General features: G+C 40.6%; 2 protein-coding genes across 3 annotated transcripts; one reads left to right on the forward strand and one right to left on the reverse strand.

Annotated features, from left to right (window-relative positions):
• Nucleotides 1-438: 438 nt before the first annotated feature.
• On the reverse strand, nucleotides 439-17,664 carry araf (A-Raf proto-oncogene, serine/threonine kinase). Of its 2 annotated transcripts, XM_054611715.1 has the most exons (16): nucleotides 17,586-17,664; nucleotides 15,828-16,042; nucleotides 14,787-14,890; nucleotides 13,733-13,835; nucleotides 13,486-13,640; nucleotides 12,455-12,553; nucleotides 11,596-11,740; nucleotides 11,272-11,299; nucleotides 11,009-11,139; nucleotides 10,659-10,861; nucleotides 10,089-10,265; nucleotides 9,571-9,617; nucleotides 8,875-8,993; nucleotides 7,919-8,050; nucleotides 6,263-6,397; nucleotides 439-4,776 (listed from the first exon to the last, which is right to left on the reverse strand). In XM_054611715.1, the coding sequence occupies exons 2-16, from the start codon at nucleotides 15,936-15,938 to the stop codon at nucleotides 4,636-4,638; spliced, it is 1,830 nt and encodes a 609-aa protein (XP_054467690.1). In that variant the 5' UTR covers nucleotides 15,939-16,042; nucleotides 17,586-17,664; the 3' UTR covers nucleotides 439-4,635. The 2 variants fall into 2 exon arrangements, with proteins under 2 accessions (XP_054467690.1, XP_054467691.1); XM_054611716.1 differs by lacking the exon at nucleotides 12,455-12,553.
• A 614-nt stretch (nucleotides 17,665-18,278) lies between these two features.
• LOC129101791 (ubiquinol-cytochrome-c reductase complex assembly factor 3) lies at nucleotides 18,279-20,615 on the forward strand. Its single transcript, XM_054611717.1, has 2 exons — nucleotides 18,279-18,597; nucleotides 19,744-20,615. The coding sequence occupies exons 1-2, from the start codon at nucleotides 18,481-18,483 to the stop codon at nucleotides 19,873-19,875; spliced, it is 249 nt and encodes an 82-aa protein (XP_054467692.1). The 5' UTR covers nucleotides 18,279-18,480; the 3' UTR covers nucleotides 19,876-20,615.
• Nucleotides 20,616-24,609: the final 3,994 nt, after the last annotated feature.

Genomic DNA, 24,609 nt, shown 5'->3' on the forward strand with positions numbered 1-24,609 from the left:
CACTACAAATGCACCTGCAGGACACAGTATCAGAGCAGAAGTCAGTTGGAGGAGCAGACAGTACCGTGGCTAAAACAACTTTTTTGTTAAAGAGAGAGCCCGGCGATGACGTGTTGCAAAGAGTGATGTCTCTCTGTAAACATTTATTCGAGAACATCTGCAAAGACATCAATAAATAAGAGAAAGACAGAAACAAAGTCTTTCCCGACCCTGGTTCACAAATCCCCGACCCCCCCCCCCGCTGGTAAAACCACGATCCACAGATAGAGCTGGAATGAGTAAGAACAGTAAGGGTACCCAGCCCCTATTTTCACTACATTGAAATATCAAACATTAAATGTCTGATCTGCTGTCAGTTCATTAATAACTGACACAAAGGATACACAGAGAAGCGAGGCCAGTTCACAGAACACCAAACACCACCCGAAACATCCCCCCCCCCCCCCCCCCACAGCTGCTGCGAGTCCATGTACACTCAAGTGTGACACCAAAAACCATATGACTCAGTAGTATCAATCAGCAAATACTTCCATGATTACTACTTATGCCAGAGAGCAGTGAACTCTATTGATCAAATCCAGAAAAAAAACAACCTAGTCTCATAAAGAAAAAGAGCTCGGTACTTTTAAACCCAGGAAAACGAGCAGTCACAAACAAGAGAGCTATGGAAACGTTAACAATCAAGAATAACATGTGTATGTGCTGTAAGGGATCTGGTTCAAACCCTGAAAGAGTTGAGACAATCCGAAGACCGGTTGCTCTGCCTTCACTCTGCAGCACTCTCCAGCCAACAAATCAGGCCAGGAGGAGGTTCTGATGGAAACTGAGCCATACTAAGTACTAGCAGTCGTGGCTGACCAAGTGGAATCTAATCCTGGTCAACAGCACAGGAGAATGAACTGCCCATCAGACAGGCATCTGGGGCAGGTACCGGTTCTCAACCTGAAATCATAATGTGACTTCAGTCATGTAAATTGATAAGAAACCAAAAGTCTAGTAGAGGGCTGACGAAAGAAAAGATGTCAGGAAATATAGAACTTTCCACTAGAGTCACAGATCACAGAGGAAACCCAGATGAACAGAGCTGGTTCAAGTAAAGGAGACACCAGCACAACCCCCCCCCCCCCCCCCCGGCCCAGTACACTTTGGATACTTCCACATTGGTGTACTGTGCTTTTGCATTTCTTCACAGGAGAAGGTTTTCATAAAAGGACTACATCCGTGTCATCCAAAGATCTGAGGGGCACAGCGATGGCGGAGGCTCCTGAGGCCTTCTCTAGGTCAACATGCAGCCAGGACGCCGACCGCTAAAACAACCGCCACACCAGAGAGCCCCACACACCGCTACAGGACCACCGCCATCAGTTAGGAAGGTCTTTATGCAGCTGGGGGGCCTTTTTAAACCACACCTAATGTTATATAGCCTTTATCTAAAAAGGTAGTCCACATATCCACTGGAGACGTGTTGCGTGAAGCAGTATACACCTGAGCTTATAGTTGCCTCACAAGGAATGAATGGAAGTGTCTGCCTCACTGAGTCTGTTCACCACGTAGGTCATGACAACAGCAGCTAGTTAATTGGCCTAACCCGGAGATCCCACTGTGAGCAACATGATCAACCAGTCACAGTTAGTCCCATCATGCATCTGCAGAGGTGAGTGCAGGGAAAGGAGGGCAGTAATCACACCGTCCGCATGGGGAATACCATTGTTCATTCAGTCTCTTTATCTAGGTTATCTTATGACACTTTTCATATAGAGCAGGTCTAGACCGTACTCTTAATTACTCAATGCATATAAGCATCCAAAAAACATGAAACAGGAGGTGAAAGTAGAATTTGTTTTGATAATCTCCATCCATCCACGTGCCTTTGTTTACAAATCTAATTCAGCTCCCTGAACAGCTCTGCCTGCCAATTGAAATATTTTGAAGTTGTCACTGACAGCAAGTCTTCTACACCGGTTGTTTAAAAGAAGAAGACAGGCATAACAATCTTAAATCAAACAAGCCTGCCCACTCATCTAGAACATCTGAAACTCTGAGCGACGGATTCTGGGGCATTCGGACAATTCTTATAATTCTCTGAAACAGAAATCACACCCACGTCCACATAGCGTCTCGTTCATACAGTGCAGAATCTTAATGACACTTCTAACACCTCCCACAGTGCATCTTAACCAGAGTGACTCACTTCAAAACGTTACTCACAGTGTTCATGCAACAGCTACAGTACTAGATTATGTGTATATGTGTGGGCATGTAACTGTGAAATATCACTCAGTGGCATATCCACAGTGTAGTGTTTGACAGCAGTTAGAATAACCATTTAAAAAAAAAAAAAAAAATGCAAAAGAGCTGTTGCTGAGCTGTGTGCCATTGGATAGTCCACGTCTGTCTCATCAGGTGTAGTAATAAAGTGAACAGAAAACACACGATACGTAGCAGCAATACAACTAATTATTTACATTAAGACTGCAACTTACTATGGTCTGTCAATTCCACATTAGGCTGAAAATGACAACCAATTTAAATATATATGTAAAAGCCATCTCATCTGCAACCCTGCTATCTGAAGCCTGATGACATTCTGGTAAAAGTCTAAAAGGGAATCAGTGGAATAAGGGGGAGTTTGGGAGTTCTATGTTCTTGGAGAGTACCTTGAATTTGACATGTGCTTTGTTGACCAAAATAGTGAGATTATTCTATAAGATTTAAAGCAGTTGCTGTAGATTGAGCAGTACTATTACCATCTGTCTATGGAGAGCCCTTAACCTGAAGCATCTTAATACAGTATATACATGTCTTTATCGGCATCCCAATTGATTGTTAATTTTAAAGGGGTTTTCACTGAACTGGCAAGAATAAAATACTTGGGAAAATCTTGAAATCTTGTATTTTGGAATCAGAATGAATTAAATTAATCAGACAAACTTTTCTGTATACATTGCCAAAATATTGGTCGTAACAATGTCATCCTGTATCAGTCTGAACGATAACAACAAGCTGAAAGACATCCCAGTGGCGTAAAGTAAATAACATTACAAGCAGCTTTTAGTTACTTTGAAAACGATCAGTGAACCAGATGGTTGTTCTGTTTCCAATCAATAAGGTTTAAGACTCTGGGGGTTAGAGATATGCAGTGTGATTCACTTATTCCTCTGACAGAATAGAAAAACAAAAAACATTTCATTTGAACTACAGCCACGTCTGCCAGGCCCTGCTGGGTTAACTGTTCAACTTCTACATGTCAAGTGCTCTTTTGGAGATTATCTCTCTTTTTAGTCCATTGCAACGTCAATGGGAACTTGGGTCCAAGATGAACTTGGTCATTTGAGTACGTCTATCCAGCTGAGTTATGTGTACACCAATTAGTAGAACTCAGAAGTCAGGATTTTCAGCAATCTGCCATCTTGGCATTTTTCAAGCGTGTCACTGCTATACAGCATGTGCAGTAGTGCTGTACAAATGTCTTTTTAACATTCAAAACTTTTATTGAGGTTTTCAAATAATGTCATCACCCTTAAAGAAAAAAAAAAAAGATATAATTTTTTGGGGAAAAAGTGTATCAGATTAAAGGATTTTCTCTTTTTTAATATTATATTAACTTTCTTTAATCAATATAACTTGTCAGTGCTTGCCTCCCTTTGTGTGGGGGAAGCAGGAGAGAAAACAGTTCTGCATTTCCAGAATTTTCCTAAATATTTATCTATAAATTTGGACTTTTGGAAACAATCCTACGCAGACACTACTGGAATCTAATTTTCACAAGCATTCAAATGTTGATTTAGAATTCCAATGTCAACGTTATGACTGAAGCCTCCAACTATTCAATACAGCCCTAATGTGCAGAGAAGCTTTCACAAAGGTAACAAGGTTACTTCCTCTGCCTCCTAATGTTGATGTGTTGCTGTGGTTATATTCAACATCAATTCCAGCAGTGAAATATTTGCAGATGCAGTGAAGAGTGGAGGTTCCCATCAAGACTTAATGTCCTTTCTTTTTACAAAACACTCCCAGACAAGCAAGGTTTGCTTTCAAATCCCTAGCTTCACATCCCAGATCTCCATCACATTAGACAGAAAAGGGCCCATGACGACTGAGCATTTGAAATATGTAAGCTGATCAGGTGACCTGAACCAGGAGCTCCAGCATTATGGCTCTTGAACTTATTTAAATAGTTTGGCTATGATTACAGTTCTCCTCAAAAGGACTGCGTAAGACTATTTACGACTGAAAATGGACAACACAATTTTGAAGGGTTTGTGCAAAATATCTGTTTTTACCTTTTCCTCAAAATAACTGAAAATACCTCCTAGTAGGTGAGAGTATGTAATGATCTAAGGCATTTGAACACCCTTCTAGAAATAATAGACAATTATTTCACTAAATGAGCAGATCTGTGTCTCTTGTATGAAAGGAAAAGATGATTCACTATCAGTCTAAACAATGTCTTACAGTCATTTCTACAGTTACTGAGTTTTGTGCCGAGTGCTGCAGCTCCAGGGCTCCGCGGGGGCAGGGAGTGAGTTGGGGGTCGTGGTCTGCCAGGACAGTCAGCCTGTAGCCTCTCTGAGGCACGGGAATGCTGTGGTCTAAGCCAGGGAGACGACCTCTCTGCCCCGCTCTGTGGGGAGCCTAGAGGGGCATCAGCCTGGTGGTGTGGAACAGAAGGGGGTTCAGGTCCTCAGCATGGACGGCCCGGTGGAGCGATGGCTCTGAGCGACTCCGCTCGATTTTTGGCAGCAGGTCTTGAACCTGCTCAATGGCTACCAGGATCTGATAAAGGAAAACCAAATGTAAAGGCAATTTTCAAAATTGTTGTTAGAAGTAAAAACTAACAGATAACAATGACATTTGAAGGTGAAGGTGGTTCCACTGCTCCTTTGGTTTGTAATAGATGATGCTACAGGTCCTGTGCCCAGTTGGGCTTGTGCCAATTTCATGGGATACCTTCTGGTACATGGGTGTAAACTCATAATATAATACCTGTGTATAATGTAGTAATGTAAATGTGTTAATAGCTCAAAATATGATAATCAGCACATAATGTGAGAAAAAAGGAGTGCATGACCTAATAACAATTTTGCAATTTTGTTATGACATTATGAGATAATTATTACATTACATTATAAACTGAACAAATTTAGAAAAAAGTGTAATGATAATGATTTAAAAAAAGTACTCTTCTTGTCATCAAATAGCATAGGAACCCTTCTAGTTGTGCATGACACAAGTGGTGTCCTTAATATAAAGCAACTCAAGTCTCTTGAAGGCGTTTCAAAATAGATGACTACAAGATATGCAATGACTTGGACAAGTAGAAACATATACGGAGATGATGACAATTTAATGTACTGGGTGATTTTTAGCATGTAAAAAAGAAAAATAACTCTAGGAAAAAAAAAAAAAAAGAAGAAAGATCTGCTGATTGACCAAAAATACCAAAATAAATCTAAGTTAAAAAAAACTCCTTGGGCCACATGGAAGCCCGTGACGGAGCCGGAAGTTGTAATTTCACACAGTTTGGTTGAATCTGCTTCAAAGCGCAGTGTTCTTCCTGGAGGCTTGGCACATATGCCGTCCCGAGATCAGGGGCTGTGACGGGCAGCCCGCTCAACACTTCCAATAAGCTGGTGACCAATCATAGAGCGGAAACATCAGCCACTGTCTATTTCATCTCCACCTCCAAAGTCTCAAAGTCAACTTGACAAGTGAGCAAGCAATGAGCAGTTGTGAGCACGTATGGAGGGAGCAGTTCTATCTACAGCCCGCATTTGTGCACGCAGGGCAGGAATGATCACTAGCGAGGATGGGTTTCCGCATGCGGATACTGTTCTGTGTGCCTGTATCACAAGTAGGCGCATATTAGTATCAGTAGACGTACATCATATAAAAGTACCGTTATATTAAAGTAACTGGAATAATGATGTAAGGAGCAATTATTTCATACGCTAAGAATCACCCAGCATTTTAAATTCAGCATCATCTCCATACAGGTTCCTTATGGGACTGTGGCTTAGTGCGGAGCAGGGTCGTCCTCCGATCAGAGGATCGGCGGTTCGATCCCATTTCACTTTTTGTTTAGTTTATAATGGTATAATTATCTCAAAATATAATCACTTACTATATTATGCATAAAACTGTACTAAAAACTAAATGACGTTATGCTCTCATGGTTTCTGACATTATGGGAAGCTATTACATAATGAGTTGCTACATGTGTAACAACTCACATTGTTACACATACGTATACACTACTCACCTGTGGAAACAGGGGCCTCTCGTCTCGTTTGAACTTCAGGCAGTCAATGATAAGCCTTTTCATTGACTTAGGTGAGGTACTATACAGCTTACTGAGGTCTGGAGACAAGTAGCCACGTCCAACCATAAAGATTATCTGAGAAAACAACAAAGAGGAAACCGTTACTGAAATCTGAGAGTGCTATTCATGTAGGGAAACAGTGCTATTGACACGAACCCAAGCTGCAGTAAAATAAATAACATAAAAATACAGGGATGCAATGGTTTACAGTCTTTATTAGATGCAGCTGGTGATTGTAAGAAATCCATCTTGTATGGAAATGTATGGCATTCCACAGGGTTTTACGTTAAGCTTTTTTTAGCCACTTGCCATTTGAGAAAGAAAATAAATAAAATCCAGACAAAAAAAACATCAAAAACTGTTAATTTGTTACGGTCATCTAGAGTATTTTTTTTGCGTTAACACACACACACACACACACACACACACACAGTTCAAATGATAAGTAAATAAATGACTATTTCTATTTAGAAAGTATTATTATTTCTGATCAGCATGCATTGGAATAAATGACAATAAAAAAGGCCAAATGTTGCTCTGCTGTTAGCTCTGTTATTTAGCCAAGCAGGACTGTGGGTTAGCCGGCTGCTAGCAGCTAACGTAGCGCTGTAGCAGTGCTGACTTTTTAATCGAGATCTTACAGCAGATCAAAACGTCATCTTACTCCGAGGGCTCCATCTCCGTAGTCAGTTAGTGAAACAGCGACTGATCTCGTCTTAAGTTAAAACGTGATGCCTCAAAAAACACATGACCAAATTACCATGACATTTGCTGTTGATATTGATGAAGCATAGAATATGAAATTAAAGCTGAAAGAATGAGTCAATCCACAGAAAAATAATCTGCAACTATTTTGTAATTAATCATTTCGGGCATTTTTAAGTAAAAATGCCAGATATTCATTTGTTCTCCCTCTTCCATTGTGAATGAATGAATATTTTTGGGTGAACTGTTGTTCAGACAACAGAAGCAATTGAAAGACGATATCGTGGGCTTTGTGTTGCACATTTTCAGTGAGAATTTTGCTCCTGTGACACCTGTGTGCCCATCTCTCTTTTTTTCATCCTCCGCAAACTGCATCACAGGCTAAGTCTATAGCAACTTATGGCTATAGACATTTAGTGGTTGGTTGTTTGTTAGCAGAAGCATTTAACCCAAATACACTACAGCTAACAACCCTAACTCAGTAGACTATGTATCTGGGTATTGGATGATGCTGAGATTTGATCACCAGCTGTTTCACATGATTGGAAAGTAAAGTGTGTTCTCAACAACACATCTGAACCAGATCAGTCAGATACTATGCTTTATACTATGTCAACATTGTTATTAATCTGACTCACAGCTTGCATTCTCATCCCCTGCTGCCATCTGCACTATTTATTGTGCAACATCATCGTAGCTATATCCTGTGCTTGGAGCCCAATACGATTGTGATTGGTTTAAAGAAATGCAAACAAGCCTGAGCAACCTTTCCCAAAGCCAGAAAGATCATGTGTGGAGTAAGACCTTTCCTTATGAGTTATTTTGTGGAGATAGGCCTGGCTATGCCAGACTAGTGTTGTGTAAACACAAAGAGGAGGAGTGTCATGTAACCTGGTCTCTGTTGTTGATATTGGAGTAAGGCAGAGTCCCTGACATCAGCTCAAACAGCACTACTCCATAGCCGTATACATCGGACTGGAACGTGTATGGGTTGGTGTCTTGCATTCGGATCACCTCAGGAGCCTCAGGACAAAACGAGGAAAAGACAAAAGGTAAGCATTTCATTTTATGTAATGACCTGACAGAATCTCATGACAAATTAAACATTAATTTAGCTGTTATTTGTCTTTAATATAGCAGTTGTATGGATGCAAACATAATGTACTCTTTTCCACATAAGACAACAATATAACAATAATCACCCAAATAAACTGGTTTGAGTTTCTATCATATTATTCTGAGTAATTGAGAATATTTTGTCTGTTATTATGTCATCACCTGATGACATAAGGTATCGTACATTGTGGAGGGACAACTCCAAAACTGATACAAGTTGTTGTGATATAAACTGACGTTTGTTAAGTTCAGTCCCCATTAATATCATAACTTAACTGAGCCAATGAAATCATGGGCCACAGCCTGGCAATAAATGTAACTATAATTTGTTCCTGTAAACAGGTAAAAACACTGAGCGCAGACCAAAAGGTCAAACTAAAATATGCCACAATTGTAGAAGAATACTAAAATCAGCCTTACTAAGGCCGAAGTTGCTGAATCCAAATAAAAGAGAAGTTTAATATTTATCAAAACTAAGGTGGCCACGTATGGCTGATTGATATAGGAAGCTGAATTATGTTTATGAGAACTAAAAACAGGCAAAAATTAGGCTGGTCTGGCAAAAGCTTTCCATTGATATTTCATTTGAGTTCACGACTTCATACTTTAAATGTTTTGCTGTCTAACGGCATCAAAAGATATTCCTTTATATCATTGTTTTGTAATAATTAGTCATTTTACTGGACGTCCCTTCATCAAATCAAAGTAATGATTAACAGTAAGAGGCTTACCATCCACAGAATGGATCCACTGGGCTGTTCTACCTGTTGAGAGCCGCTCCACCGAGACTTAACCGTGGCCAAACCAAAGTCCCCGATCTTCACAGTCCAGCCCTCGTGGAGAAAAATATCTAGCAGCAAAGCTCAAGAAACATTACAACAAAAATATGGTTCACATATTCATGGTATTAGTTACCACAAAAACCTTAAACTAGCATAATGTTGTTGAACCTATCAGAGTGATTTTTACAAAACATTTGTAATAGTTCCGCCAGTTTAGTGCTTTTAACGTTGTAAACAATGCAGCTCCCCTGCAGCGATCAGATAGTTTGACGGTTACATTACCACATTTATCAGCCATCAGTGATCATCAGCTCAACTAGATGAAGCATAACGATACACCTGCCAGTCGGCCTAAAAAAACATTAAAACTTAAAAACAAAGGATGATAAAGCACATTCAAGTCATGGCTTCATTTCAAAGCCAATGTACCACAGTGTACAGAAGAAAAGATTGAATATATTACTGCCTCAATACTCTGACATGTCTGACTATTAAAAGATTAGGATTCAGGTTCGTGGTTACATTTTTGCCAGCTACAGAACATGTTGATTAAATTTACCATTGTGTTAATGGTTGAGTCTTCAGTGATCTAAGCACAAACACCTACATTGCTAAATGATACCACTTGACAAAAAAAAAGGATACTGTTTGATTTCAGGTCTCGATGAATGATGTTCTTCGCGTGGAGATAACTGAAAGGGGGGGGAAAAACATCACTGATTTCATCTGTGTAAGAGACGAGGCAGAACACCACGTTTTGATAAGACTCGACTCCCCCTTAGCCTCCTGCACAACATTAGAAAGCCACAGAGTTGAGCCATTAGCTTTCTCAGAAGTTCCCCTACAGTATTAATAGCCTTTACTTTTACCATTACTGCAGGACTGAAAATATGAAATCACACTTTCACTTTTAAGACCATAGCTGAAACAAGTTAAACAACATTTAAACATATTCAATCCCATTAGGAAAGTTTATGAAAAGTAAATATGATGCATCTCAGGGAATAATTTCTCTCTGTCAAACTATCATCCAATATTACAAAGTACACACAGTTGTGTACCAGAAATAACACAGCATCAAATTAAAACACTTGATGTCTAGTAATTCAAAAAGGGTGTCAGTAAGTGGTAATGGTAGTTTGGGATCTAGCAGCAGGTCTTACTCCATGCCCTGAGCTGTTTGCCTGGCCACATCAATGCGCCGCATAGTGTCAAACTTGGTTTCTGTGACATGCAGATGGCGGTACAGGCTGCTGCCTTCACACCACTGTGTGATGATGGCAAAGTTGGGCTTAGTCATATAGCCCATGAACAGCAGGATGTTGACGTGGCGGGTCTTTCTGCAGAGAACAGAAATCACAATCATTTTAGAAATTCTGTTGCATCCATGATCAGATTAATACATTGAAAGACATGATACAGCTATGGAATTGTTATATTTGAGAGTCAGTTATAACAACGATTACCAAATTAAGTTTGAAGACCACCAAGTGGTGCTCACAGAGTAATTATAATGTCACATTACATTTTTGGGGTGCTGGGCTACAGCAAACAGGGCCATAAACACACAACAAAGTCCGTTACACCATTGGTCGGTCGAGTTTTGGAGTTTCCGCATCATAAATACATATTTACCGGTTGGAAAAGAAAATGTTGTATTAATGATGTTGTCAGAGCCCTTTTGTAAGAGGTAAGACTTCAAGTTATGTAAAAACACCGACAGCACTTCTCACCGTAAGACCTGCATTTCATTTTTGAAGGCCTGCAGCTGTTCAGGGGTCGGCTCTGTGACTTTAAGGATCTTGATTGCCACGTCTCCGTGCCATTTGCCCTTGAAGACTGTTCCAAAGGAGCCAGCACCTATTCTCTTTTGAACGGTGACTTCTCGAGAGTGGACCTCCCAGTAGTAACTTGAGTCTCTGTAGCCCCCTCGATGCTGAAACATTACATAGATGGATTGTTTTGAACTACTAACTCACACCATAAGTAAACAGCCTTCAAGTGTTTTGCAGTTACTACTAACTGGCTATGCACTCATCTAAAGACACCCAATGACCCGCGGATGAGGTCAAAGACTACATACCACTTTCTTTTTGTCATCGGACGAGGAAGGCTTGCGCTCCTTGTGCTCTGAGGGAGACTTGGGCGGTTTCCTCCCCGGAGAGCCGAGAGAAGACGGCGGGCTGGTAGAGGGTTTTGGTGAGGGTTCAGGACCTGCAGGGATGAGAAAGCAGGACAAGAGACTACTTCAAAAAAAAAAAAAAAAAAAGGACAATAAGACCATATGTAAAATCACAAATTCTGAATAGAGAATAAAATATATAAATAAATACAAAATTCACATACCCATTGTGTTGTTGAATTTTAATGCTTCCTAAAAAGGAGGAGATACCCTGCATTTTAAATTCACATTTGATTTTTAACACAGTAAAATAAGTCAGTGTCAGTGGTTCGCCCACTTTATATTGACCAACATTTACAAGCACTAGAGCTCAGTGTTCTGTTGTGAAAATTGTATCAAAAAACTTATCAGTAGTATCAAGCAGGCAATTGTCAACACAGTTTACCATTTCAGTTGTTATACATTGGACAGGTACATACAGTAGATACAATCAGATCCTCTTTAAAATAGCAAGCAATCATAACATGGACCTAGCAGTCACCACTGACCTCTATAATGCTGGCACCAGCTGGGCCCACTGTGCTGACCATGTGAACATTGGGAGTGGAGGTGGAGCGATGCCTCTGTAGAGACTGGCCATCCCCACCCGGCATGGGGAAGCGAAAGGCTGAGGTTGGGGACAGGAGGTCCATCCTAAGTGATCCAAGTAAAAAGTCACAATTTAAATAAGAATATCAGTTTCACAGACATAGACTATACTGTCCCCTAAAGCTTAGTTTATACTCGCCATAAGGAAGCCGGCTAGGCGCGTGCCAGAAAATGACGTAATCACGGTCGGTGCGTGGGGCGTGTATGCTCCGCAAGTGGTTTTGGCGCTTGGTTGTGTGCCTCTGACTTTTTGTAACTTGGCACGCTGCGCGACCACGTGACTGTCTCAAATAGTTCACTGACAAAAGCAATATTTATATGTCTAGGGATAATACGAAGAAGGCAAATTCATTTTTAAATGCTTTAGAAACAGGCCCATAAAAAAAAAAATCTTCATTTGAGTAAATATTTTGCAGCCAAAGCAAATTGTTTACAGGATATTCAACCTTTTTTTCTTTATAATGTTTTCAATATTTAACTTTTTTCTTTACATGGTTTGTACAAAGACAATAAAGTAATCCATGAATATGAGATATGAGTTTACAGATAATTACAATCCCTCCTCGTCATTGTGGAGGTTGGTTTATGGCTTTTGCCGGTTACACCTACAGTCTATGTGCATATCTATGGGTTACACTTTTTTTTTTTTTTGATTCTTCACAGTACAGCTCGCGTGCCGTCTGCGGAGGGCTCGTGCTACGGCGCCAAGCGGGAGTATAAACAGAGCTTAAATCTACTTTGTTTAGTATAGGAGCTTACCCAGCAGGCTCTGGGGTTAAGGCTAGGTTGCTCTGCAATGGGGAATTTTCTGGCAATAGTATCCGTGGGTACTCATCTGTGCAGGGATTAGTATCAACTCTGGACAAAACATAGGAGAAAAGGGATAGGACAACAGACATGATGAAACAATGTGTGAGAAAAAGGAACACTCATTTACATTAAGGACTTAAAGTTGGTGAGGCTCTTGTATTTATATATCTTTATGCAACCCACATAGACTGATCTCTACCATTAATGTGTTTATATTTTTATGATCCATACTGATTTTGGCATTTTACCTTATTGTTATTTAATTTTTTTTTATTTGCCCTCTTCACACTTTGTATTGCGACTCCTGCACAGCAATTTCCCTTGAAATGAATTAAGATACATTTTTATGGTATCTGTAATTTCACAGACGAAAAACAAGGACACAAAAATCTATGAGCCAGGCTCATATGCTAATAATCAACTAGTAATACATTTTTGACACTACCATGTTCATCTCTGGATCCTAGTACTTGGATATGGACGTATGTTTCAGGTCATAATTGTCTTGCCTTTGGTCTTTATGTCTGGTCCTAAATACTCCTGTTTTTGAGCTTGACTCTATACAATATTTAATTGAATTGAACTCAGAAACACTTCTTTTAAGCATAAAATCCAACCAAAAAAAACAACTGAGCAAGCTGGGAAGGCAGTGAAATGTGGTTGAAAGCTCTGGAAAAGGCAAGTATGTGGACTTTGAGTTGAGATTATTTTCCATCTTTAAAAACAGGTGCTGTTGGTTTAATTACCATCAGTTATAAGTAAAAAAAAAAGTAAATAAGATCCAGTAGTAAATTCAGATTCCCCAATCCATCCCACCGATTCTATAGCAGGCAGCTATGCTTAAAAAAAACAATGGCAAATTAGAAAATAACTCATGCCCTTGTTCGCATTATCAAGACACTTGATGCCCTTATAGATTTCCACACACTCAAACTAAACAGAATCACTGCATGATACTAAACAGTTCTCTCTCAACTCACCGTTTGGTCACTGTATCCATGTCCACGCACACAGTAGGGACCTTGCTACTGCAGTGCTGGTGAAACTTGTAGCCGCATGTCTGACATCTGAAGCCGTTAAAAAGAAACTTGTGGCAAAAATCACAGTAAGCCAGTTTGAAGAAGGTTTTCCGGACCTGCACGAATGAAGAGGCCACAATAGACACTTTTACACAAGGCCAAAATAAATATGAACCTAAATTTGTTAATGTGTTTGCAAGCTACTTACAAAGTTGTGCATTGTGAGGGGAATATCATCTAGGACCTCGACTAAAAGCTCCTCTCCAACCAATGGTGTGATGTCTGTGTCCCAATCTGTCAGTCTCTTACGACTGGAGAGGCAAAGACATAAAAAGGTTTGTATAAATCATCAGTTTTAAAAACCATAGATTTCCAAGCCTGAGGTGGCTATTTATGCCATATGTATTTCTCACAATTAAAATGTTTTTTTAACTTTAGATTTCTTATGATGTGAGGAAAGAGGGTCTTTGTCTATGGTCAGTATCAGACAATGCTACATCATTCTCATCTCTCTTGGAAAACTAGATCATGACCATGTTTAATTATTTTTCCTATTCTATGGTGAAATATAGTATATATATATAAAAAGATATATTAAATAGTCAGATGATCAGACAAGTTGTAAAAATGCAAACAGTTTGTCAAGATGATCAGGTAAAACTGAATTTGAGTGCACCTGAAACATCGTGAATAATCCGCACAGGAAAACAGTGTGCACACAATTATGCGAAGAAAGGTAGGTCAAAACTGCCAAACATGGGGATTTGACAGTCTGATTATTTGACTGATGGTCTTTCTTGCCCCGTCTGACTTCTTCATGGTTCTTTCTTTCTCCTTACATTTACTTGAGCACAATGACACTATGGCCCAAACTATGAAAATTAGATCCAAAAATGTCACTTTAAAATACATCCCAGATAAAGACAAACATTAAAAGAGTAATGTTTATTAGGCAGGTAGTAGGTGGTGTATTTTTGAGCATGTATAAAGGCAGGTAGTAGGTGGTGTATTTTTGGTGTGTTTTTGAGCATGTATAAATAACTTTAACACACAAAATTTGTTTGCACCACCCCTCATACTCTGCCTTAAGACCTAATATTCAACAAATATATCATCAAACCATGCTGAACAACACAAAGATCTTAGACTGATGCCATTTGTTTGCTGTTGCCTCTTGATCTTTTCTGTTGCCGATGAGGTATGCAACCCATTATCCCTATTTGGTGTGGGAGGACATTTAGTGGACTATAATGCGATCTTACCCTTCTAGAAGGCGAAATACAGCACAGCAGTCTTGGCTCAGGCCTCTCACTTTGAGCGCTTTATCTAGACTCTCGTACACAGTCTGTCCTTGGCGAACATTCACCTGAGAACAGGAAACAGTATTTGAACAGATGTGACTTTGAAATGACATTCATTGGCCAGGTACACACAGCTAACAAGGACAGCTGCACAATTAGTTAATGTTGACATACATGTTATTCATGTTGTGATAGAACTTCAGTTACCGATCACTTTTTCACCAAAATGTTCCCTTTTCTGACCACAACCGAGCTCATGTTGACAACATAGTGAGATGTCAGTCAACCACAGCTGCTGGTTCCATGGGGATATTACCGCACAATATGCCACAATTATTAACGCTGTTCTAACGTAGTGTTGTGTGTCTGGTCATTTTATATAAAAAGCAAAGCAGGAAAAAAAAAAAAAAAGAGCTCAGACAGATTTAGCAGAAAACCTTTTCTTTTTTTTTTTTAGACAAGGAGTCTGTGACGTGACAGCAAATGTTTCAAAGCAATGGACTCAAGTTTTACTGAAAGGCTTGAAAGGACATATAGCAGGCCACACTGAGCTCCACACATTGCTTGCTCTTTTACAGTAGAGAGATATGAATAGCATGAGGAGCCCATTGTCCACCACATAACTATAATAAAAATGCACAACCACTTTCACTAAAATGACAAGTAAGCATATGAACACAAGATATCTACATCTGATAGGAATAATAATAAGTCAAATAAACGATGGTGGCAGGCGCCATCTGTGAAATCTGACACCAACTGTCCACTAGCTTACTCATTACATGCTGTAAAAGATGTCAAGTTTACTGTGAGGAATTACACTTACAACCAACAGTGCTGGCATAATTTTTTACAGAGATGGTAATAGTCAGCTATCACTTATCGATCTTGTTACAGCACACTCATATTGATGTATTCTGTATGTTAAAATGTTTTTTTTTTTTTTTAAAAACTGTTCTGCTGCTTCATTTATTACAAGTCGTTTAAAGCCAATCAGCTCACCACTGTCCTCTGTTTGTTGGGGAGGTAGACTCGGATGGTGCCCCCACCTCGGGGCACATCCTCCGGACTAGTCTCCCCCGAGGAGGAGTAGGAGGAGGAGGTGGAGGACATGATGAGAGGCGGGAGGAGCTGAAACACGGATCACTTAGACACCACAACCTCGGGAGAGCTTCATGCACAGTGGAATCCAGAGGAGTTAGCTCTTTCCTAGTTTCCTGCAACAACATGGACATATATTTCAGTTTGGACAGAACATACCTCCTGTGTAAATAAAGTGGATGTGATTGTTGGGGGAGAAGGGGCATTTTCTGTTCTAGATATTATGATGACACCATGGGTTGAGGGTGTAGATGTCACTCCTTAGTAAACAACTATGATAATCCAACATTTAACCCAACTCCTGTTCCAAACACCCTTGTAACTGCACATGAACGCAAAAATGAACACGTAAAAGACACACAGCTAAAAAAGCGCTTCCAAAACAAGCAAAGCTATACATATCCATATAATAAATAAATGGCATTAATCAGGACAAACAGTTTCAGTAGTCTTCTCCATCAACAAAACAAATGTACATTTTATAAATAATACGGATTGTGCCAGTATACACACGCAAACACAAGTTATGATGAAACAGTTGAGCACACTGATTGCTGGCAGATTTTAGTTTTAATATGTCTTTTAAATCGTAATGCAAAAATGACATCACAACAAATGAGAATGGGGTTAGGGGAGGGTGGTGCAACAATGCCCTTATTTGTATGGATGGTGGACACATTTTTTTTGACGGATACATTAGATGAATCCTGGAGAGTTGTGAGAGGTTTCCAGTTATTATATCCTACAGATTAAAACCACTGTCGCTGACGAGGGTAACAGTTGATTACTTAAGCTTTGAACTAGTTATATCTCACTTAACGTTAACCGGTCTCAGCCTCAACGCTACGCCGGTGTAACTTCGCGGCACACACACACGAACGACAACGATGTTCACATTTAACTAAACTAATATGCACTTCAGCTACATATAATGTGGCCAAGCGTGTGCTAGTCTGACCTTTAGATATATCACTTAAGTGGAGCGCTCACAGTCAAAGTTGCAAATCAGCCGACTGCTAACCGCTCGCATGCTAATCCTGCCTTAACGTTAGCCATGTAGCTTAGCAAGGGGGATTTGCCTGCGATGCAATATGACATTTAAGAGTTTTGGGAAGGCCATGTTTCTCTATGGGCGACCGTTAAAACGATTAAAGCCAACTAACAAACGACTTTTAAAAAAAGGTAGATCGTACGAATTGGGTAAAAAAAAAAAAATGTGACGTGATGGCACTGTAGCCTGAAGGTAAAGCTGACCAAAGTTATCAAATCGTTTGGAAAAAATCTCTCTCAGAACGACTTGTCCTGTGCGAGCTAACGTTAGCTGGCTAAACGCTGCCCGGAGCACGAAAGGAGATTATCCCGCTAGCGTGCACTCAGAGGCTAACTTATCTTACTTTACTATGTAGTTAAGGCTTTCATGCTACTCCCAGCCAGCTAACGTTAGCCAATTTGGGGGTGGGGGCGGGGGGTTTACCACCGCGTCAGTTTGTTGGTTAATTCTGATGTCTTCCCCCCGAAATACACAGCAGTGACTTTATTCAACTGACACGCATAAAACAGCACTTGGCAGTTGTCTTTATCCATTTGTCAGAGTAACAGCAAAAACCTTCTTCCGCTTAGGGTGTTTATTACAGTTTGGATAGAAGTTAAAACGCTTACCTGTAGCAGCCATCTTGAATTCTTTTCAAGCTGAAGTCGGATCTGTCAAGAAGTTCGGGGAAAGCGGAAAACCTCCGAAATGCTCCTTCTTCATTGGTTGATTCTTAGCTGCGCGAGGAAACGCTCCCCCCACCCCACGCACACACAGGGTGGTGTCCATAATGCTCACTGGGTGGCGCCAATTCCCCGTCATGCATGCTGCTGCCTTGACGAGGGCAACAGTGTGATTTTGATTACACTAGTGAGTGGGGTTGAATAATAATGGTGGCAAACAATGGAAATATCCTGTTTTGAATGTGGATTTATTAGCCTACAGGATGAAGTATACCTGCCATGTTGGCAGGTATACTTCATCCTGACTATTAGTTAAAGCGCACAGTTATCTCATCATGAAGCCAACTGGACACAACTGAGACACTGAAATCTGGACTCTTACTCGTGTTTTTACTAGTGTTGAATTTTGATTGCATGCCTTGAGGGGTTTGGGAGTGGTGGAGCATTTTCCTGTCGGTAAAGACACCGAGTAGTGTTTTTTCCCCACAGTTGTCACTTAGTTCCTCTCACTGTCAATGTGTCCACATCATGGTCTACATTCCACCAGCGGCTCAGTGTTCATATAGCCGGGACTCCTCACACTCCCATCCAGCAGGTGGCGACATACACATTTAACGTTAGTTTCCGAACCGCAAATACATACAGAACAAACTCAGTCTATGGACCAAATACGAGGCTCCGTTTTAAAACTAAAGAAGAAGACAGCTATCCCAGCGTGCACTGCTGCTGCAGTGTCCGACATTACCAAACTAAGCAGACGAGACGCTGTGAGTGATTTGTGTCTCCAGCGACTAAGTTACAGATATCAGGTCGGTACTGCGGTTCCTTCACCCTCTCCAAGATGAGCAGCATGCGGACCCTCCTAAACTCCTGTGGGCTCCTCGCCGTACTGGGGGTCGGCTATGGGATGTGGTCTATGATCTCTCCAGGTGAAGAGAGGCGGAAAGAGCTCATCAAGGTGATTCAATTGACTGACATTCAGCGTGTAGTGTTTAAATGACATATTTAGTTTGTATGTGTTCAAGCTTGCAGTAATTAAAAACAATTCCAACTTTATTTTAGACCCACAAGAGGTTCCAGGTCAATCAAAAGAAAATAACAAATACTATAAAATACCAAAACAATGTCTCATTCAATAAATAAAACATTCATGGATTCAAGGACAATTTACTGTCATTATGCAACAACTGGATGCACAACGAAATGATGCCGGAGACATTTGCTCCTGTCCTCTGCCGTGCACATCCCATGCCAGTTTGTAATGTTTCCAGTCAGGATGATTTCTATTGGTCCTCTGTTCAAGTTAACAAGAGCTTAGTGTGGGAATTTTGCCTCCTTCAGTTTCCTTATGAAATACATTCCTTTTATGAGCTTTCTTCACCAGGATGGAGATGTGTGAGGACCATGTCAGGTTGTGTGTGATGCTGATTCCCAGGAACTTAAAATTGTTAACTTGCTCCACCTCAACTCTATTGATATAGATAGGGGTGTGTGTCTTCGCCTCCTTGTTCTAAAGTCAACAATAAGCTCCTTGGTTTTACTGACGTTGAGCAGCAGATTGTTGATTTCCTCTCTGTATGCAGACACATTGTTGTTTGTAATTTGGCCGATGACGATAGTGTCATCTGCAACCTTCACAACAGAGTTCTCTTCATGTTCGGTGCAGCAGTTGTGGGTGTACAGCGGGAACAGGAGGGGGCTGAGCACACAGCCTTGGGGGGCTCCGTTGTTCAACACTAGAGTCGGTTTGTGAGGAAGTTTAATAAGAAGTTGCAGATTGAGGTGCTCAAGCCCAGAGTGCTAAGTTTACTAATCAGTTTCATGGCAGATATTGTGTTGAAGGCTGAGCTGAATTCAACAAACAAAATTCTGATCTAGGTGTTGTTATTTCCCAGATGAGTGAGGGCTGAGTGTGCTGAGCTGTGTATAAAGGCTATTTTTACATCCGAGATGGACAAGTGAAATATTCATGCAAATATGTTATATAATTTGCTTGTGAGACCATTGTATTGAACAAAAATAAAATCAATTAGGTCAAAATTTTATTTAATGTGGTCAAATAAAGTCATTCAAATTTCTCTATCTGTTGCTTACCGCCCATCAGAATCTGCCTGAATCGAATCCAGTGAGAATGGAAGAGACGAGGAAGAGGAACGCTCTGGTGATGCAGGCACTGAAGGAGGCGGCTGAAACCAACGACAATATAGCAAGAGGATTAGGAGGACCTGCAAAATAGTTTATAAGTTGTAAGGATGGCTGCTGGCATGCAAGGCCACAACATGTTCATTATGTGATTTTACAGAGAGATTTTGCTGATTGTGAAAACAATTTACCATCGGATGATGTCATTATTTATTAAAACTCTCCAAACACAACCGCTTTTAAGGTATATTTTCAGTCTCAGTTATGATCAGGGTCTAGCATTTATGTGTTCACATGTTTGATAAGACCAAAACCAACAATGGATGCATCTACAAACAAGTATTGTGTGACAGTAAGGAAAGTTATAAGTGACCATGCCTGAAGGGAGTGAATGACAAGATGAACGAGAGATAAACTCTAGGACTGCAGAAGTACTATCTTCCTGACTGAAAATCGGCAGAAGGGGTTTGAATGGATACAAAATTAAAAACTAGCAAAGGGCCATAATTAGTATTAAGAGTGCACTGCTCACTGCACACTTAAACAAATTTTTAGCTATAAACTTAATAATGTGACTGCGCTATAATGAATGACAAAACTGGTGAACATTTCTTTCCAAATTTATAAAAATCTACATTGAATGGTTGAAAATATCTATGGTTTTTGATCAGCCCAAATCTTGCAAGGCCAATAGATTTGACTGTTTGGGACTAATCTAAGTCATGAAATAAAATAATGTTGACTCCTAATCAGACCTCCCTACCCGCCTCTCCCATCAGCGTTTATCGTTTTTACTTTTCGTGCAAGTGAATTATTATTATTGCATTAAAATCAAAATCATCCACTTGCATTCCCAGTTGGTTTTTAAAAGCTGTGTTTCAGACGGTTGGTCCAGACATTTTAGCCTTATTAACTGCTCTCTGTCAACTGGTATTTGCCCCTTTAATTTTAAACATGCAACTGTTTACATCTTAAAGAAGCCCTCTTTAGAGCCCTTGGTTTTAAGTTATTGTAGACCAATCTCTAAGCTGCCATTTTAATCAGTTGATTTCTTTTATGAATAGCAATGCAATCTTTGAGAAATTTCAGTCCGGCTTCACTCCCTACATAGCACCAAGACTGATCTGGTCAAGGGCATAAATTAGCTGCTTGCTGCTGACACAGGCCTGTATTCAATTTGACTGCTTCTTGACCTCAGCTCAGCATTTGACACAGTGGACCACAATGTCTTAATCTGCCATCTGAAGAACCATGTTGACATCAGGGATGTGGTGCAGGATTGGTTGATGTCTTATCTGTCAAACAGGTCCTTTTGTAATGCATGGAGATGTCTCCTCTTGTGCTACTCTCTTCTGTGTGGACCCATGGGGGTCTATATTGGGTCCCCTCCTGCTCACCACTTTATTAATTTTCACTGCTATGCAGATGATACCCAGTAGTACATCCCGCTTAAGCCTGGAACCACCACTGTTTTGTGTATCATGTCCTGTCTTGCAGAAATACAAAAAATTTGATGTCGAAATTCCCTGCTGGCCCCAGCACTAGCTGCATCAATAATCTCTCCTCTAGTCTGGGCGCCTTATCTAATGTTTGAGACGAAGCACTTACCTTTAATCTTTTAAAATGTCCTGTCCAACACAAATTTAGCAAAACTGGGGAATCTAATCACACAGAAGAATGCCCAGGGGTGCTCCTGCTTACTCACCTCAGGTGCTTGTACATGCATGCATAAGGTGTAGGAACCTCATCACAGGTCCCTAGCCTCCCATTAATCACACTCTACTTCCCTGAGAGAAAAGGGAACTAGTACGAAAAGAATAATAAAACAAACACAGTTGGTTTAACAATATAACTCAAACAACACAATAAGGACAACAGTGGTAAAAAAGAGCCTTCAAGAACAGGGATATACAGGGCTAACCATGCTGCAAAATAATTTAATTTGACAGGGTGTTAACACATGGAATCACTCATGGTAGGCAGGACAACGGGTTCCAAGCAAACATTTTCAGCCATCATGTCAAACCAGATCTAGAATAGAAGGCAGTCAACTAAGTGTGCAGTTTTAAAGGGTAGGCATGTGAAATGATCATTTCAACTACATACCTGTAACACCAAATACTACTAGCCTGCACAGAGACAGGAGACTGGAGCCAAATGAATGGTCAACAGGTGCATTTTATTATCTGGCCCTGATTAGGGCATTGTTTGGGGAAGGAGCCAGGCTTGTTGCTGGGTTCACCAACACTACACCCTATGCTTCCTTCACTGGCGCTAGGGGAGCATTTCAAAACAACCACACAAATAAGGCAAATGTGCTGGCAGAGCTAAGCTCATTTCCCGACTTTCTGTCTCCCTGATTCCTTTTCTTGCCTCCTCCCCTTGCGTTTTAGGCCCCCACATGGGAGATGCGTGCGGAGCAGGCGAGGGAGAGATTAGAGGAGAGAGGCAACAGGTATTTAACAAAGCAGACCTCCTCACCTCAGACCGTCATTTTCTCCTTCACTCCTTCACTCTTCTGTCCCCACCAACCTTCTTCTTCATCAATGTTTTCAAACTAAACTATTGTGAAGTTCTCCCCTTTTGTCTGTTTGGGGACAGGATATTATGTTAGGCTTTCAGCTGAAATTGCAATTACTCAACTCAAGTAGAGTTGAGATCCCAGAAGAGCTGCCCTAAGTAAAAAATGCATAAAGGCTGGGATATAAACACCAGGCCGACGAACACAGAGCTTATATGATTAAAAAGAGCTGCTTATTGCATTTATGTATTGTGAATTAATATGAAGGGATTTATATGATTGTAATAATGATTCAGTTAACAAAAAGCACTGAAGACGCAACAACTGCTGAAGGTCTCCTAATCTGACGGGTGGGAAATAACAGCTCTCGAGTTTGTATTAAGGTAACCTCGAGGGTACAAGAGTGAAGCAATCCAGTTCCTATGTGGTCAAATAAGGAAGTGTATCCTGTCAGGGGAATGGATGTGTGTGTTAAATCAAAATCAATGTTATCATGAAAAACTGGGTGAGAAAAGTGTGGAAAGAGGGATGGTTCAACTGGACAATAAAAAGAGAAGACTCGGAGCATCAAAGGGGGAATTCAGCTGAGGACACCGTCCGGGACTCAGCTGGGGACACCGTCAGCTGAGGACACCGTCCGGGACTCAGCTGGGGACACCGTCAGCTGAGGACACCGTCAGCTGAGGACACCGTCCGAGACTCAGCTGAGGACACCATCCGTGACAAGCATCAGAGGACTTCGTCTCTGCTCACGGCAAAGAGGACACCGATCGCGAGAAGGAATTGGCAGACGGAGATTCTCACTTCCCCCCTCAGGAGAAGACGGACACTGTTTTCTGTGACTTTGTACGGAGTCAAGAGGATCGCAGTTTAAAGGAACTTCTTCATCCTGGAAGGAGGAGTCAGGCATTTTCGTTTTGCCATCCAGGCGAATCACCCCCTCCGACACCGCAAAGGATTATTTAAATAAAAAAGGGACTTCCACCCAGCCGAACTGTAATGAAATTAAGTAAATAAGTATTGTTGCTTATTGTTGCTTCGCCCCTGCTAAATATCCTGCAATAAATATATAATCTGCAATTTAAAGTACAAAGTCTTGAGAGTTCATTGAAGAGCAAGTGAAGAGTACTCGTGGTAGTAAAAAGTTAAGTATTGTGTGCCTGACAGCAATAGAGTTCTTAATGGTTATTCTGGTTCCAAGTCCACTGAAACCTGGAAATCCTAGCCTTTAAAGCCTCTCCTGCCACCTACCAAGAGCCTAGGTCCTTTAGAGGAAAGCGGCCATTAACAGACGCGACTGATAGCTATACACGGCCAGGGAGGCCTCTCTGTTGTGTGCAGTTGTCGGAGGAAGCAGGGTAGACGTCAGGAGGGACAGCAGTTAGCAGCCAGGCGAGTTTCCTCGACCACCAGCTTAAACAAGTCTCCAAGTGTCTTGTTACGGGCTTGGAGATTCGGACCCTTTAAACTGGTTTAGTATATCGTCCTGTATTGGGGCTTATCCCCTGGATCTAACACAATCAGCCGTGGAATGATTATTATTTCATTTTATTATAAATATTCTGCTATGTTTTTTAAATATATTTCAATACAGTTACTTCAGATATGCATGAAATTTGCCAGTATTCTGCTTTGAAATTGTTTTCAAGAGTTTTGAAAAGAAACAACAAATATAAAGTGAGCAGGTGGTGGAGTATGAATGAGAAACGAGTTAATTGGATTTTGGAAAATGTGGTTATTGAATGCATTTCATGTGAAAGCAATGGAAACAAACCAAATTGTGATCCACATAGAGTTCTGTTTCACAGACTGTGTAAAGGGTTTTGACAATGTGACTTCAGTTTTGACGAATGCATGTTAGCAATCGCAAAAAACTGTAAAAGACAAAACCCAGCCCAGCCACATCCTCTTCAACCTACTGCAGTCTGGAACGGATTACAAGTATCAGCCACAGAACCACCAGACTTTAAAACAGCTTCTTTCCTGAGCCACCCGCCATATATAATATATATTTTGTGTTTTCTTTCTTATGTATCAAATTGGGACGACAATCTAAATTTCGTGGTGCAACCCTGTCGTTCAATGACAAATAAAAACCTTGTAACCTTTTAACTTGTGTAAAACACTGCAAATACCTCTGTTTGTTATAAAACCTAAGTTGTCATACAATACGTTTATATTTGCACCACTACTTTAGCGCTAACACAGCACTGTGGAGATAGGTCTGGCTATGCAAGACTAAGCAGCTACAAACTACCAATTAAAACAGTTGGGATAGCCTTGCTCAAGGGCAATTAAAATGGAGTT

Source organism: Anoplopoma fimbria, chromosome 13 (genome assembly GCF_027596085.1).
Source record: "Anoplopoma fimbria isolate UVic2021 breed Golden Eagle Sablefish chromosome 13, Afim_UVic_2022, whole genome shotgun sequence".
Classification (NCBI taxonomy): Eukaryota; Metazoa; Chordata; class Actinopteri; order Perciformes; family Anoplopomatidae; genus Anoplopoma; species Anoplopoma fimbria.

Coding starts and splice junctions, on each gene's coding strand:
- araf (XM_054611715.1), bottom strand. CDS start 15,938: ATGTCCTCCACCTCCTCCTCCTACTCCTCCTCGGGGGAGACTAGTCCG. Junction 13,836..14,786: donor GTATTTCGCCTTCTAGAAGG/GTAAGATCGCAT, acceptor TTGCCTCTCCAG/TCGTAAGAGACTGACAGATT. Junction 10,862..11,008: donor CCGATGACAAAAAGAAAGTG/GTATGTAGTCTT, acceptor GTAATGTTTCAG/CATCGAGGGGGCTACAGAGA.
- LOC129101791 (XM_054611717.1), top strand. CDS start 18,481: ATGAGCAGCATGCGGACCCTCCTAAACTCCTGTGGGCTCCTCGCCGTA. Junction 18,598..19,743: donor GGCGGAAAGAGCTCATCAAG/GTGATTCAATTG, acceptor ACCGCCCATCAG/AATCTGCCTGAATCGAATCC.